Source organism: Dicentrarchus labrax, unplaced genomic scaffold, assembly GCF_905237075.1.
Source record: "Dicentrarchus labrax unplaced genomic scaffold, dlabrax2021, whole genome shotgun sequence".
Classification (NCBI taxonomy): Eukaryota; Metazoa; Chordata; class Actinopteri; family Moronidae; genus Dicentrarchus; species Dicentrarchus labrax.
This window is the reverse complement of record NW_026136715.1, coordinates 1,359,440-1,377,671: the sequence shown is the minus strand read 5'-3', so window position 1 is coordinate 1,377,671 and position 18,232 is coordinate 1,359,440. Positions and strand designations below refer to the sequence as shown.

Here is an 18,232-nt window from a genome sequence, read left to right as displayed (position 1 = left end):
TTTGTTTGTTTTTGGTCTTGTTGCTGTCTGGAGGGAGGTTACTGACTACATTATTGGTCGGTGATGGACCGATTAATTGGTTGGCCGATTATTTGGCATTTTGAGATAATCGGCTGATCTCTGCACTGGCGAGGCTGATAAACAAAAAATGTCTTCAGACACGTCTACAGGCCGCCTCTTCAGCGTAGCTGCTGTGGAACGATGAAAAAGTTTATGAGCTCTGTATAACTCTGCTTATGCCTAAATTTCCTGTTGAATAGAACAGAAATATACATGACTGATGACTTTGTGTATCTCTGCTTTCTATATACTGGCATTGGCAAGTTTACAGACTGATTTGTACCAGAACAAACAAACCACAGGTCTGAAAAAACAGTCGACAGTCCACCTACGCTGTGATTCCTGTCTCTGTCCTGACCTCTTTCTTTTGTCTTTCTCCTACATCCACTTTCTCTCTCTCTCCATCACTGTCTGAGTTAACCGGACTGTTATCCACCCTTCCTGCTTGATAGTGAGAAGCTATCGACTGTCAGTGTGTGTGTGTGTGTGTGTGTGTGTCTCACCCCGAGTGATCGGTCTTCTTTGTACTGGAGGAAGGCGTTGGCTGTTCCTTTCTTCGCCATGCGGATCCGAGCCAAACGCACTTTCTGTCGGACAGAAACACAGGAAAACAGCTCCGTCAGCACATCTCACACACACCTACACACACACACACACACACACACACACACACACACACACACACACACACACACACACACACACACACACTGTATGGGAGGTTAAAGTGAAGCACATCAGACTTCATCTGTTGTCTTTCTTTAAACTCGATGCCAGACTTTTTCCTCTACAGCTCCACTTTTAGATAATAACATTTTGCATTTTTAAAGGTGCTACCACTAATATTTCATCTCTTTACAAGATACACAGGTGAATATATATTAGTAAGTTCTCGTTGCTGTAATGTCAGTTACTCTGTAGTTGGTGGTTGAACAAACAACATCAAGTAAAATGTACACTTTGTTGTTCTACAGTATTTTAGTCTAGTAGTTTGTTAGGAAAACGAAAGATTATGTGTGGCAAGGTTAAAACTAATAATGATAATAAAAAGAAGGAAAACTGATACATTTCTCTGATCAGCAATGAAGTGAACTTTTATTTATCATTGATTAGGAAAAGTCCAAAAAACGGACACTCGGATGGAAGAAGGACATTATGTGTTTTTGTATCCTCTGTATTACACTGATGTTCCCTTCATACTATTAAATAAAGTTGTTTTATCTTCAAGCTTTATTATTAAAGTTACATACAGCATTTTGAAGGAATTTATACGGAATAAAGTAGTTTTTTATATTATCGAAAACCTCTTCTTCTGGTTTCTTTTGATGGTGACAACTTGTATGTATACAGTAAATTATGGAACTTAAAATCAACAGTACTAATATCTTTTTACTGTAATAGTAGAAAAAGCTCTACTGTATTTATAATAGTAAAGTTCTGGCAACCACAGCTGCCACTGTTTTACTGTCAAATAAAGATTAGCTAGAAGTAACTAAGTAACTAAGTGGGGCAGTGGGGTATAGTGGATGAGAAGTGTTTGCTGATGTAGTTTCCTTAAAGGAATATTTTACCTGCACCTTTAAGTCCTATAATGTAGTAAACTGAGAATCCGACCTGCTGCGCTCTCATCTTGTCCGCTCTCTGGTTCTGGTGGTAGATCCGGCTGAAGTTGGACACGATGACGGGCACCGGCAGGGCAATCACCAGCACGCCGCTGAGAGAGCAGATTGAACCGAAGATCTTCCCTGCGATGGTGTTGGGAACCATGTCACCGTACCTGCAGGAAGGAAACACTGTCATCAGTCAACATGCTGACAGATACATCAAACATCCATCCATCCATTTTCTGAGGCTTGTTCGGGTCGCAAGAACCAAAGTCTTTCTCCACGTCCTCCAGACACATAGAACTAGCTAACATTATGCAGGCAAGAATACTTGTAATTACTCACATCAATTTGACAATTTGACAACCAACACTTTCAGGTCATATTGTTTCCTCCGTGGCACCGCCATGACACTTGAACATGAACAACATGTTATGGCAGCTGAAGATTTATAGCCCAGAGCGTACAGACAGCAAGCAACTTGACAATATTCACAAGCTAGTGTACTACTGTAAAATCTGGTTTAAAATGTAATTGCAGTATTTTCTGTGTCTATGGTTACTGTTGGCGACCTAATCTAATTTAACTGTCTGCTGTGTCTATGTGAATCCAGCTTTAGTTTTTATATATATATCAAAATTAAAGATACATTTGATTGTTCATTTGTGAATATTTCTATCCAAACCAACAAACACTTTTTTTTAAAATAATATTTTAAAAGGTTAAAAAGATTTTAACGAAGATGATTATTTGTTTGCTTCAGATAGATAGATAGATAGATAGATAGATAGATAGATAGATAGATAGATAGATAGATAGATAGATAGATAGATGCTGATGTCTCTGAGGTTGTTAACGCTGTCTCCTGGCTGTAAGGCTGTTTTGTTGCACACACACACTCACAGGTTGCTGGTTGGCTCATGCGGCCTTCACCCTTCATTGTACAGAGCCATAAATCACAGGTAGTGAGACAAGGAAGAGGAGGAGGAGGAGATTAGAGAGTGGGCAGGAGGCCAGGACGGTTGGTGTGATTGTGCTCAGACTCACTGAGAGACGTTACCATACGTACCACAGAAACACCGTCTGCTCTGTTTCACTACAGCTGATGGCACAATCACAGGAAGCAGATTAAAATATAAAGTCTAGAGTCCTTTGTCTGCCCAACAGCGAGGGTGAAGCAGTGATTTTTCAGGTGGAACTGCTTTATTCAGTGTTTTTAGTGGTTTTAATCACTGGGTCCATTTGTTTTGGAGACGTCTGTGGATAATTGGGTGAGGCAAGGGTGTTGTAATCTACAACTTTACCGCAAGTTGCCAACACTACTGGACCTTTAGGGTGTAATTTCACAATAACAAGCCTATAAAATGTCTTGTAATCAGGGTTGTTTTTAACACTCTGTAGCTTTTTTATTTCTTTACTTGAACCTGAAGTTCTGTTTTAGAAAGAGTAATAAAAAGTTTTTACGTTACTTTAAAAAGAAAAAATCACTATACCTTCTATATATGAATTGTTTTAACTTTCCTAGTGATTAAATTGTAAGAGGGCTTTTCCAATTTTCTCACGTCTGTCTCGCTGTGGAATTAAAGTCTTTATATTCAAATATGCTAATGGTTTCAGACTGTACAGTAAATCAGATAAGCAGGTAACGAACTGCAGCTCTGCGCTCGTGTACCTGCTGCAGTGGATTAATGTCTGAGTCCTTCAGAGAGGCCACGACCCCGTCTGCTGTGCTAATGCTCATATCTGAGAAGCTAATTTACTTTCTTTCTATTTTTTAAAGTCAAAACTAATTTCAAAGCTGTGCACAGTCGCCCTGTGAACACGTGTTGGAATCTCCTCCCAGTTAAAGCGTTCTGTTGGAGTTGTTAGTGCAGTTCTTCTCATTTCACAATGTTACATTTATAAACATTATGCATTATATTTAAATACATACAGCTGGGCAAGAACCCGATGATCAAGCTGGGCAATCTCCATCAAGAGTGGAGCTCGAAGCTACCTTTGGTTCTAGTTAAAACTGTGCACGTTCTTGATAAAGGGAAGGAAAACAGTAAATTGTTGACAATGGAATATCAAGTTTTAAGTCTTTGTAAGCTGATTTTCATAGAGATGGAAAAAACACACTGGCTACCTTGAAGGAAGAGTAAAACAATAAAGTACAAGTGATGTGCAGTTAATGGGATAAACATACCGAACCACCACTGTGATGCTTTGAAACCTAATTATCACCTTAGTTTTCATTTCCTGTAATACCAGGCCTGAGAGAGTGTATGCTGACAGTAATTTGCTGAATGAGTGTTGGGGTCTGTGGGAGCTCAGAGTCAGTCTCGGTGTGATGACGGCACTCAGGTCAGTTTTACTGGACCTCCGCCGTCCTCGGCAGGGAGCGATATTGGCAGCCGGGAGCAGATCAATGGAGATAACAGAGAGGGCCGAGCGGAGCAGAAGTCATCTGTAATTGTTGGCAAAAAGCGCTCAGCAGAATCGAAGGAGATGTCAGACTGAAGCCAAACAGCCAGGATGGATCTGTGCTGGATCACTAACTGAATCCACCCTGAACATTAACTGCACCTAAATCTTGATCCTGACACATTTTAACTCTAATATTTCTCTCTAACAGAGGTTATTCATGCTTCTTTCTGCAGGCTCCAAAGTTTGGAAAATGAGCAAATATTGTGACACCAGATTTGTTCTGTGAGCATTATACTTCAAAACATAAATATATTAGGTTAGATAAATTGATAAATTAGACAAATTGCACATGACATTTTATATTTTGTTAGTATTTTTTTATCAAGTTTGATTCAAATCAGTCCAGTTTAGCGGCTAAATCTGTGCTAATCTGTCCAGTTAAGCGTTAAACATTGCCATTCTGGTTCACTAACGGACCAGTTTAATGGCTTAAACACTAGGTTCAGTTTAACTCATGGCTAACAACGACATAAATAGTTGGTTCAGAGAAGCTAGAGGTCAGTTTTGTTTCATTCAGCTCAGCTAACAGGTCAGTTCAGCTAAAATCGTTTGGTTCAGGATAGCTTATAGATTCATTCCGCAGATAAAACAGTTGAGATCAGGTTAGCTAACAGTTTGGTTATTATTTGTCTCCTGGCCTGGTTTCTCTGAGAAAACAGACCCAGAAGAATTTCCATATGCAAATGAACGTAACATAAGTTCACTGCAGTAACCCAAAAAACAGATGAAGGACAAAATCATAAACTTTCTAACTCCTACATCTCCTGTGAGAAAAAGAGTGAGGCACCGAGCTGCTGACGGCGAGAACACAGCTCAGACTGTAAATGTAAATGAATGAAGATGTGATGGGCCGACAGCCGACCAGAACATCTGCCAGCTGTTAACTGACACAGAACAGCTGGAACATCAGTCTCATTAGCCTGAGTTTATGGACCGTAGGGTTCCAGAAACAGCCCACACGCTGCTGCTGCATTCACCAGGTAACACCACCTGATGAACGCCATCGCTATCAACTGTCCGCTGGGAATGGCACAAATCTATATTAACAGCCTGAATTCTTATGAGGGTGCGGGGATTTCATTAAAACACTTCTTATTTATCTTCATCTCTATGTTCCCTTCTTACTAAACACCCAATACAGTTACTTGCAAAAATGGGTCCGTTCACAGCTAAAAACCTCTGGTTCCAGTTAGCTAACAGGTCAGTATAGCGGTTAGAACAGTTGGGCTCATTGCAGATGATAAAGGTAAACCTAATTATTAATTTGATGGATTACAAACGATTTGGATTTAATAATTCAATTCAATTACATTTTATTTGTATAGCGCCAAAAAAAATAAAAGAAGTTATCTCAGGACACTTTTCAAATAGAGCAGGTCTAGACCGAACTCTTTATAACATTATTTACAGAGACCCAACAGTACCACCATGAGCAAGACCTTGGAGACCGCAGCAAGGAAAAACTTCCTTTGAGGAGGCAGAAACCTCGGACAGACCTCGGCTTTAGGTGGGTGGTTGTCTGCCTCGACCAGTTGGGGTGAGAGAGAGAGAGAGAGAGAGAGAGAGAGAGAGAGAGAGAGAGAGAGAGACAGACAGAAGTGATTCCATACAGGATATCAAAATAATATAAATCCTAATTACACTTTCTGACACTTTCTACGTGAGTTCTGAGATTCACACATAGATTAAAACCGAAACACCCCTGTTTTAAAGTAAGGTCCACTAGTTATATTAATTCCTAAAAAGAACTCAAAGTCCAACAATTGAACATTATGATCTATATATTAACTGCAGAATTACTCTGTTGTGTTGCTTTATATTGAGCAACGTGTATGAGTGTGTCCCTGTCAGTCTAATTGATCCTATAATAGCTCAGCTCCCAGCGGACAGCAGAGTCTAACCTACATCGAACAGAATCGCTGTGACCTGACACCAGATCAGAGACAGACACACAAAACCTTAAAACTGGAGTTTAGAGGGTTTTTTCACAACAAAACTTTTTTGCTTCCTGGAAAACCAAAATGAATATAATCCATCTCTCTTTCTTTGCCCGTTCAGTCGGTCTCACACGAGCTGTCAGGGTCCTGGCTCTCCACCACCTCTGCGGGCATCAGTAACCAGCTCTGGTCAGATAGTGGGAGCTTCCCCGAGTGACTGCGGACGTTAAGTGCCTCAGAGAAAGGCACATTAGCAGAGAAAGGCCATAATTATTGATTAGAGGAACACCCTCTTTGTTCTCTGTCCTCTCCAGAGTCAGATGAGAAGGAAGATACCAGTTACATTCCAGTGTTTCCAAAGATAGCTCCAAGACGCCAATGTGACTGGTGCTAAATGCAAATTCTGAGCTTCTTAACCAATTTAATAGTTCATTATTATATTACTGTGCAACGTTTTAGATATTAGGAGCACATCCTACAGCCAGCCAGCAAACAGTTATATTGTGTTGTTGCTGATCAACGATCGGAGTCTTTATATAGAAAGAATACAAATATATGACATATAGAGCGACCTTATCTCATATGTCTGTGTCTGTCCAATGTGACGTTACTGTCAACTAATTCCATGGTTTGTGTTTATTAATCGATCTTTTACTCAGGACCACAGACGAAGAAAACAGGAGGGTTTTATCTCCACTTCCTGTTACTTTCTGCTGTTTACAAGGTTCATTATTAGAAGGTACGTAGGTCAGCTCAGTTTTGAAAGTTAACCCTAACTGGCCATTTTCAAAGGGACCCTTGACCTCTGACCTCAAGATATCTGAATAAAAATGGGCTTTATGGGAACCCACGAGTCTGCTCTTTACAGTATGTGGTATAAATAAGTTATTTTAGTTTTATTTGAATATTTGCATTCCCCTGCATAAGTCAGTCGCCCCCAGTCATAAATTGCCCCCCGGAGGACTGCGACCCCTGGAAGAAGCCGGGAGAGGGCAATAATAAACAGGAGTCTCCTGGGAAAGGAAATCTGGAGGGTTGGCGAGTTTGACATCTGAAAACATCAAACTCAGAGAGCGAGATGTCTTCACCAAGTGTCCAAATTAATCGAATATAGTTGAAAATGCAAAACAGAGTGGAAACAATAACAGAAACAAGCTTAATTTGTACACACATTACACACATTTTAATGCTAACACACACACCAGCAGTATGACGTGTGTGTGTGTGTGTGTGTGTGTGTGTGTGTGTGTGTGTGTGTGTTGTCAGACAGCAGCTGTAAATCTACAGCAGCCTTGAGCCAAACATTACACGCAATGCACCTTTAATGGGCTGTAAATTAGCTTTAATGCTGCTTCTGCTGTGTGTGTGTGTGTGTGTGTGTGTGTGTGTGTGTTTGTGTGTAATGTAATGAACTCTGAACAGGTGATTTTAAATATGTTTATATATTTTAAATCAGTGGTTCCAAACCTTTTTCCTGAAGGTGGTAAATTATACTTTTGTATCTTTAACTAAACTAACAACATATTTTATGAATATTTTATTTTATATTCAATAATAACAATAACAGCAGAGAGCAGCTGATAAACTGAACAATGAACCCAAACAGTGAACACAATAACTGCAGGAAGTAAAACCAGTGATAGATGAGCTTTATTGATATTTTTATACAATCCCATAGTGGGGGTCCCGACCCTCAGGTTGGGAACCACATGAATCTTTAACTGAGGTTTAAAAAGATCTTCAGATTGATTCAAAATAATCCTCCTGTTTACAGTGTATAGAGCATCTCAATATAATGTATTTTACATGGTTAATTGTTTATTTCTATTAATATTGTACTTGAATGTTGAATTACAATCTTTGTTTTTCTCTTTAAAGTTTGATTATATTAATAAAGGGGAGGTATCTTTATCAGAAACTCTCCTGTTCTATTTATTTAAAATTATATTGTCGCTACATTGTATATTTATATATTTATATGTTTATATATTTATAATAAATAGTCTGTAGTTAATGTGATGTGTTCATCTGCGCAACAAATATACGTAGAAGAAGAAAATAAGGTCAAGAGTTCAACCAATTATTACCCAGAATGCCCTGCAGGCCTTCACCCCCCCCACACACACACACACACAATGACACCTGATTTATATTTAACTCATTGAGACAAAAAAAACTTCATTGATTGATCTTATTCACTGACCTGAAGAGTTTTATTACACACACACACACACACACACACACACACACACGAAGCAGTATGATGTATATAATATGTTTTCTTGTGTCGACCATGTTTCTTCTGATTTTACTTGAATTTTTTTTGTTCTGAAAATAATATAATACTTCCTTGTTTTAAACTGATGATTTTATAACTTATTTTTCTGAAGCACTTTGTAATGTTATTATTATTATAAATGGGGTTTCACATCATGATTGACAGCTGAGTCCTGCTTGCGATTGAGTCGGCTGGGCGTATGGGCGGGACCTCAGTACCACGGCACCGCCCCCGGTCACTCAGGCTCTGGCTGTATCCTTTCACTGTTGTGACTCTCAGTAAATGTAAATATCAGAAAAGCAACATTTCAATAAAACTGTTTTTTATTTTTATATCTTTGGTTAAAATCTGAATCTGCAACACACCGGCAGAGGTTAGTCGACTGAAGCTCTGCAGCTGAGAGTTAAGTTACGCTTTAAAATGTCAGAGGTTGTGACTGCAGAGAGGTGATTAAACAGTGTGTGTGTGTGTGTGTGTGTGAGAGAGAGAGAGCCGCTAATGTTAAATAATGGATGGCAGCATTGCAGAGCTTGTAGCTGGTTAGTAAAGAGAGACTGAGGGAGGGGAAAGTTTATATTCTCTTCCTCCTAATCCCTCCCTGCACTCTCGCTATACATTCCCTTTATTTCCCTCCTCCCTCGTGCCCTTCCTCTCCTCTATATCTTCCCCATCTCCCATACCCCCCCCCTTTCTCTGGGGTCATTATCTGCAGCTGCCGGAGCCAAGTCTCCGTCCTGCAGCAGGAGAGGAGAGAGGAGGAGGACAACACATCGAGTGGTAGCTTGACTCGAAGCCAGAGGAGGAGGATGGGGGATGGAGGGAGGGAGGGAGGAGGTTGAGTGAGGACAGATGAGAGGAAGGTCGGAGAAAGGAAAGAGGAGAAGAGGAACAGAGAGAGGTCAGGAGGGACGAAGTGGGAGGAAGGAGAGGAGGTAATATCTTGATCTGTAAATATGAGAGGAAGATTTGTATTTGGAGGGTCACAGCCAGGTTTTTAGAGAAGCCGAGGTCATGTGTCATTATTTATTCAGTTACTCTTTAATTATATATTATTCCTCTATATTATACTTGTTCAAACTCTTCTCCACACAGCCAGGAAAAAAATAAGGAGGAGAAATGTTGAATGTTTTATTTATTAATCGATGTAGCTGGTCTGAAAGAACTCGAATCCAACCAACTCGTCAAATACAGCTGCTTGGTCAGCGGCGCTGTTGGTTCCTTTCCAGCACTGTGGATGCATTCAAGTCAGGTGATGGAGTATAAAGAGCGAGAAAGTAACGTCCATAAGTTACGTTTTATTATACAATGGTCTGGGTAAATGCTGGATTCTGATTGGCTGCTGGGTGTCTATTACTTCCTGATGTAGGACACCTACAAAGTAGATCCAGTGAAACTGTCTGTTCAGTTGTTAGTTGTTGCTAGAGTAACGTTAGCTCTCTGAGCAGAGGGAATTAGAAATATCTCCTGTTGCCAAGTCGTATCTAAGGTTCGTCCTATTTACGTTTAAGCAGGATAAAGCCCTTCGAGGGGTCCATTATCAGGATTTAATGGATATCATCCTTTACTGAAGTTACATCAAGTACATTGCATCAGTTAAGTTTTATTAAGTCAGGTGACCGTTTTCACAACGTCAAAGCTTTATTTTGAAAGTCTAGACAGGATGTTGCATATTTATTGTTGCTATCTTCTTGTCTAATGACTAATACTAATACTGAAAATACTGAATATGTAAGTATAATTCTGAGGTAAAAGTTACATATATAAGGTGATAACATATAGGTAATTTGTAAATTGATAATACAAAATACAATCAACAAATAATTATGGAATTAGATAAAACTTTATTGATCCCTTGGTGAAAAACACTAACCAGCAATATAAAATAATTAAACTCCACCTTTAACAGCTGCAACATTAAAGTGATGAATTATATATGTAGTTATCTTAAAGGTTTGACTATTATTTATTATTTATACACTGTGGTATTAATACTTTTACTGAAGTACGAGATCAGAGTATATCTAATTCCATTGCTGGCAAATTAGGATTTCCCGCCTTAAACAGTCAAAGATGGAGAGCAGAGAGCTTCAGCTTAAAAACCGGAATTAAAGAGACGCATTTTGAAGTAAACTAAAATGGCTGAACAGAGTAATTCATCCTCCTTCACCAAACATCTGATCAACAGACAGACTGCTGCTGAGCCTCTGAGCAAGGCACGTGAGCCTCTGAGGAGCCAGAATCAACTGTCGTAATAAATAAAGGTTTTACAAAAAAGGAGGGAACTCTCAGGAGGCCCCGGTCGGCCCGGTTATTCTGAGCTGCTCTATCAGTAAATATTTCATGGTCAGGATTATGTCATCCTGCGCCGAGCTGTGATACGAAGACACAGACGGACGGACGGAGACGGAGGGAGGAGAGTAAAGATAAAGAGAGAGACGACTCACAATTTACAAATTCGCCTGAAAGCAAAAAAACCTAACAAACACACCAGGAGACTTTCGTCTGCTGCATCCCGATTGGAGCAGATAGGGATCCATTAGTGCCGAGTCAGCCAATCAAACGCACAGACCGATCCTTATCTCCCACCTGTAATCGGGGAGCCGGCCAATCACAATCTAATAGAGCGACAGAGAGCCAATGGTAATTAGTTTAGAGAGGAGAGCTGGAAGGACAATTAAAGCGTAGGGTGGTCCCTCCGATCAGACAGAAGAAGTGGATCTGGGGCCTCGTTTATAAAACTGACTTTAGATCGATTTTTATCTTCAGTATGATTTAACGCAGAAAACGAAGTAGTTATTTATAAAACTCTGATGTGGAAATTATCTTATTTCAAAGTCTAGGTAGGAATCATGGGCGCCAATAGTTAAAGGTGGGGGTGTAAGATTATGGCAAGAAACATTTTCATTTAACAACGCGCCTTTTTCTGCAATATAGAGCTTCAGTCATGATCAATAAAGCTAATCTCACTCTCTTATCACTATAAAGCTTAGTTTTTTGATCTATGTAATAATTGTAGTTATAGTGACAGATAAACGCACACAAAGAGAAACAAAAACGTCAAAAACTGAACACAATAGCTGGTAATGATTCTGATCAGCCAGCATCAGTAATCAATAGACTAGCAGTTAGCTAGTGTTTCTGTAGTGGAGACAAAATGTTAAAAATGATTCATATTAACAGTTTGAATTCAACAGCATCAATATCATCTATAATTTCCAGTGGCTCCGACCAGGACTCTGACTCTGGGGATGAAGACAGGAGAGGAATGAAACGGAGGAAGAGGAGCCAGTTTGTAGCTTGGTCAGTAACTGTTAATGTTTTCCATCATCCATCGTAACGATCAGTCAGGATTAGTTTCAGTGAAGTTGGTAGTTATTTATTCTGTGTGTTGAACAACCAGCTTGTGTGATGTTACACTGTGTTCGAAATAAATTAACTAAAGGTTCAGTCTCCTTGCTGCTTGTCCTGATTCACAATCATTACTGCTGTTTCTGTTAGCATTTAGCAGGTTATTCAAATTATAATCAATACAGTAATATAAACATGTAAAAACTAGTCCACTAGGAAAATCTTAGGCGGGTGCAGCCCAAGTCTGCTGGATGTTATGTTGTTAAGTAACTACCTTATAAGTTGTCAAATGTCGTGTTTACAGCTTGTTGTGGAGTTTTGCTGCCTCCAAGTGGCCAGAAAAACACATTTCCCTAAAGAACACAACCACATATTCTTCTGTTGACGTTAAAAGGAAGTGCTCACACAGGCATCACTTCATTACCAAAATAAAATTAACCGTGTAAAATATGCTTTTACTTTGTGGCTGCTATCACTGGTTCAATGCCTTTTTGGGAACGTTAACAAACTGTCAGATGTCCTGTAAAATCTGTATTCTGAAGTAAACACAACCCCGTTGGTCATTTTGATACAGAGTTTTTAGAGACATTTCTGGTTCTAGCCTTGTGTTAAAGTATCCCACAGTGTAGAATATATTTTTTAATTCAAAAACTCCTTCAATGAATATTTAAGGCCTTTTTGCTCCTCCTCCTCTTGCGCCTCCTCTTCTGCCTCCAAATTGGCTGAATTGGGGTCGTTCTTCACAAGGACACCAGTATCGACCGGATGAGTTTGATCATCAGCTCAGTTTGTTTTCTCTCTTTGAAAACTTCTATTCTGGGTTACAGCCGGCTGCTAAAAGCCTCCCTGCCCTCCTCCTCTTTCCCCTCCCTCCTCCTCCTCGTCTTTCCTCCTCACTCCCTCCATTACCTTTCCCTAAATCCTCTCCTTCTGCCCGATCCTCTCCCTTCTCGTTCTCCTCCTCTCCTCCTCCAGCGTAATCTGTGGCCATGTTTAATTGATGGAGTGATGATGAAAGTTGCAGGAGGAAGGATGGTTGTTCCATGTTTCTCCTCCTTTGGTGAAGGAGATCTGACTCTTTAAGCAAACTGAAATCTTTCCTCTGTGTCTCCTTTCTCTCTTTTTACATTATTGTTTTCATTTTTTCTTCGTTTATATCTCTATCAGGCTTCTCTTTAATTCATATAATCCTGTTTATAAAGGACAGCTCAGAGAATCACCGTCCACATCCACCACTACATCAGCAGGCTGGAAGCTGCTGTCACTCCTGAAATTGATTGACAGGTCTTTAAATACATGGAGGAACATCAGCGGTGGATGTCGTTTCACCCCGAAGTGGTTACCATTTAATCTGAGAGATGAGTTGATGCAGTGGATAGGAAAACAGAAAATCTCTTTAGCCCTTTGTCGTGTTGAAAACATAACGAAAAGCTTCCATTCTCGGGTTTAACTCAACACAGACAGTATTTCACTGTATTTCAAAAGTTGTTCGTTTTTCATTGTTTGGGTGCTTGAAAATGAAAACGCTCTGAATTGAAAATATTAAATGAACTGTTTTCATTTGAGTTTTCTTAAGCTCTCTTCTGAACCATTTTTGAAATACATAGAAATATATTTTTGTTTCCAAAACTTGTAAACTTTAAGATGGACTCAAAACTCAACAGTGTCAACTTTCTTAAAAATTGTATTTATGTGCTGAGCCACGCCCCTTCTGAAGCTCATTGGTCAAAATCTTACACAGAAGATTAATTAGCAATCAGTTCAGGAAGACTTGTCAAAAATGTGGTCAGCGGACTTGAGTAGGACTGGTGTGTCCAATTTCAAGTCAATCAATCTTAGAATATGAGGGGCTCTTAAACAAAAGGGAAAAATGGTGAAAGGGAAAAGTGGCACATTAAAGCAAAAAAAATAAATCAATAGAAAGTGAAATTCAGAGTCTATTTTCAGCATTGAGTGGTTATTTAAAGTTCAAACACTCAGATCACAGCAGACAAAACCCTTCAGAACTGTACAAAAAACATCCACAACAGAAACCAAGAGGACAGCCAGATGAGCGCTGAGACAAAAATATTCTCTACTGGACCAGTTTGGAAACAAAAAGTTCTCCACAAACTGTCTGGAAACAACAGAAAGCATCCCTTCTCCCACCAACAGTCAGCATTTGTTTCTTATAACCACCTTTCAACATTTTAGTGGTTGTTTTAGTTGCTAAAATGTAACCAACCATGGGAAAACTCATGTACGCCGACAACCCCTTCCTGATTCTTCATACCAGCAGAGGTGTCAAGTGTTCGGTTTTGTGGAAAAACGTTTTGAAGCCTCAAGTTTGGCATTACAGTCGTCGCCATGGCGGTTTGTAGGAGCCATACTGCTGTAGTTGAGCTGCTCTCACTGGCTGCGCAGTTTCACCTCATCTTTGATAGGAAACAATGGCGACTCATTTGCTCGAATCAGGATGGTGTCATCGACGTAGGGGATAATTTTGCATGTTTGAGGCGGTTTTTGATAGCGTATTCTGAGCAAAGAAACCTGATTGTGTCAAACAAGCCAATGGAGCTGCCCCCTGCTGGCCATTACATAGAATGTAGGTTTAAGAATCTTCAATGCTGGCTTCACTTCACAGACCCAGAGGCTCTGTCCATTATATACACAGTCAATGACACACAGAGTCATAGTGTTGGATGTGACTCATAATCACAACCAGCTATATTTCAGCAGTAAAGCTGCCAAAATGTCCACTTTTCTCTGTGAATGTTTCAGTCCCTCCAGGAAGTTACAATGTTGCAACAATTAATGCAAATTCAACCAATCCCCAAGAATTCTGCACGACCTTATACAGATTTTCAGCTGATACAATAACCAATAATTACCTGCTTATCATACCGATAACATTACCAATATTTTTGTGTTTCAAAAAGAGGTTCATAACCTGTAGTTTTTACATTCCTGAGGGTGAGAAAGGCTAAGATGTCATGATTACTATTGTTAATGCAATTTGTATTTATTTTTTGTAATAAAGTTAATTAAACTTCACAAACATACTTTGGCTTTTATGGAACATATCTATCTATCAATAATTTTGCATAAAAATTGAATAAATAACTGTTAATATTAACTGATAATTAATTGGCTGTAATATAATTTTTCTGATCATTTATAATATAAATTTCCCGTTGTCCCATTTATCTGTTCCGATAATTACCATGCATCCTTATTTTTTGTCCAATCCCCATGACTTTTCTGCAAATTTGACCAATCAATGTAGTTTCCTGCACAAAACGTTGAGTCATACATCACCAAACCTCTTTCTTTCTAGTTGTGAAGATTCAGATCATGCAGACAATGTGCAACGCGAGCATTTCACATTTACCCTCCAAACTGGGATTTTATTCTCAAATTTCATTTGATTTAGATTTTTGATATTTTGCAATTTTCCCTTTCTGTTGTAAAACGCGAAAGACGCATCACAATGTTTTTTAGAAAACCTTTGAAATCAGGTATTTTAGGCAGCAATAATCCTCAAGCTGACGTTTTATCAGAATATAAAAACCTCTCCTGATAAAAAAGTAAAACTAAATGTTGTCATGATGGGACTCTACCCTGTGATGCAGCAGGACGATGGAACAACTCTCGATTGGTTCGTCTGATCCTCAGAGAGAATCAGAACTAAAATATAAATATAATCTGAGAATCAATCAGACATGTGAGCAGGAGGCTAATATTAGACTCCAAATAAAAGTCTGAAACCAGCAGATCATTCCCAAAATATCTCACACACACACACACACACACACACACACACAGGTCCAACAGTACATTAAACATTAAAACAGAGCGCAGAGAAACAAACAGCTCTATTTAACAAGTTGGTTACAATCTGCAGCTTCCCAGCTAGAAGCCACTGAATCCTACTACATATATATATATATATATTTATATATAATACACCGATCAGCCCTAACACAGTGCGCACTGACAGTGAATAACTCTGATTATCTGGTTATCAGGGCTCCTGTCAGTGGGGGGGGGGGTTTATCACGCAGCAAGTGAACATTTGGTCGTCAGAGTTGATGAGTTATAGGCAGGAAAAATGTGCAGCCTGAGGATTTAAGATTCAAGAAGCTTTATTTATTAGGGAAATTGCTGTGCAACAATTGCGATACTAAAGTGGAGAAGTAATACAAGAGTAAGAATCAAGCTAGCATAAAAATAAAACAAGTAACTAAATGCAACGCACAATAGGATAAAGCTAACATAAAATAAAGTACAACAGTAACTAAATGCAATCGATCTGAGCCACTTTGACAAGGGACAGGGTCATGGGGGGGCCAAGGCTCATTGATGCACGTGGGGAGTGAAGGCTGGCCCGTGTGGTCCGATCCAACAGACGAGCTACTGGAGCTCAAACTGCTGAAACAGTTCTGATAGAAAGGGGTATACATATTTATATACACACTGGTCCTTTAAAAGCGTTTCAGTCCCCAACCTGGCAAATAATCAGAAGAATAATCTCTATTCCACATACATGGACAGATCTATATGAACAGACTCATCTTTTAACATTCAAACACCCTTTTCTGGTTATTGTTGTTACACACGTCTAAAATCACTTTATTCCTCCATCTCTCTCTTTTGTCTTTCCTCTGTCAGTCTGCCTCTCTCTCTCCATTTTCTCTCTTTTTACGCCTCGTTCTTCCTATTTTCCGCCCTCTCATTCTCTCCCGTATTTACATCTCCCACGCAGCGTTGGTTTGTCGCTGAGAGCAGAATCACGTTGTTTCAGAGCGTCTCTAATGTGTTTTATTTGTTTGTTTTTGCATAATCCACATTCCTGTGTTTATTTTTACTTCACACACACACACACACACACACAATCACACACACACACACACACACACACACACACACACACACACACACACAATCACACACACACACACACACACACACACACGTGACTGAAACAATCCATCTGTGTGTGCGTTTAAATATCACATGATGTGTGTTAAATGTTTCAGATCAGCCTCACTCGAGGAGGAGGAGAAAAGAGGAGAAGAAGGGAAACAGAGGGGGGAGGAAGATAGAGAGGAAATAAAGCAGAGGATTAAAATAAAATAAAGGAGGGAAATAAAGACAGAAAGAGGAGACGACAGGAGAGAAGGAAGGGGACAAAGAGAGGAGGAGAAACTAGAATAGGGGAGGAGAACATGGAAGGTCTACATGAGAGAAAAAGAAGGAAGGGGGGAATAAGGAGGAGAAAGAAGACGGTTGTGTGCAAGAGAAGGGAGGAGGAAGAGGAGGGGAGGAGAGACAGAAAAGAAGAGGAGGGTAGAGGAGAAAAGAAATAAAAAAGATGGGATGAAGATGGGAGGAGAACAATGAGGGAGCTGAGAAGATGTACAGGAGGAGAAGAGGGGAGGTAAATTGGTGAAGGAAAGGAGGAGGAATGGAAGAAAGTAGGAGGAAGTAGTAGAGTAGAGGAAAGGAGAGGTTGTGGGAAATAAGGAGAAAGGTGAAGGGATGAGGAAGAGGAAGAGAAATTAGTAAATGAGTAGGAAAGAAAAGTGGAAAAGGGGGGGGGGAGGCACTCAGACACTGAGAGGAAATAATTGATGAGAGGAAAAGTTCTCTCCTCCTTCACTCTCGCTCTTTTTTCTAACTGTTTATCTGAGCCTTGCTCGCCCAGACAGAGCAGCTGCAGCAATTAGGGTCAGGAGAAGAAGAAACAAGGAGGAGGAGAAAGAGGAGGAGATACAGAAAGGAGAGTGAAAGAGCAGTGGAGATCAAATAGGAAGGAAAGAGGAGGAAAAGATGAAGAAAAACAACTTTTTTTACGACAAAAGATTTAAATTTTAACGAAGATCTTTAAAAACATTATAGATACAATCAGAATATGAGTCTTTTCCCACAAAACCTGTAAACACAACTGTTGCCATGACAACCAACTCTGAAATCTTTTAAGCTTGAACATCGACATCAGTCAGCAGCGACGTTACTCGGCAACAAATGGTAAATGGACCTGTACTTGTATAGCGCCTTTCTAGTCTTCTGACCACTCAAAGCGCTTCTACACTACGTGCCACATTCACCCTTTCACACACATTCACTCAGTGATGGCAAAGTCCATCGAACAGAAACTAACTCATTCATACACATTCACACACCGATGCTGTGCATCGGGAGCAATTTGGGTTTCAGTATCTTGCTCAAGGATACTTCGACACGTGGCAGGAGGAGCCGGGGATCGAACCAACAACCTTCCGATTAGGGGACAACCCGCTCTGCCTCTGAGCCATAGCTGCCCAGATGAGCCCGACAAAGTGCGTCCACTAAAAATAGCTTTCACTCTCCCACTGACAGACTCAGGTTGTTATTCTCCATACGCAAAAACGCAAATTTTACCTCGCAGATCTTCGTAACATTGTAACTTCATTCAAAGTGGACAGAAGCTAAATAAAACTCACCAGAACCGTCTGATGTCTGTTTACTGACAGTAGTTGTTGTTTGTTCCACTAACAGTAGTAGTTTCTGCCACT

The 18,232-nt window shown here is 39.8% G+C and overlaps 1 protein-coding gene across 1 annotated transcript in view; it reads right to left on the bottom strand.

The window, feature by feature from the left end:
- Positions 1 to 18,232, bottom strand: part of kcnd1 (potassium voltage-gated channel, Shal-related subfamily, member 1) — a 69,982-nt gene that overhangs the window by 12,543 nt on the left and 39,207 nt on the right. Inside the window, exons 5-6 of the mRNA XM_051426600.1 lie at positions 1,675 to 1,837; positions 564 to 647 (exon numbers count right to left, since the gene is read on the bottom strand). Coding sequence (XP_051282560.1) covers positions 564 to 647; positions 1,675 to 1,837 — 247 coding nt within the window. The remainder of the gene's footprint in view (positions 1 to 563; positions 648 to 1,674; positions 1,838 to 18,232) is intronic.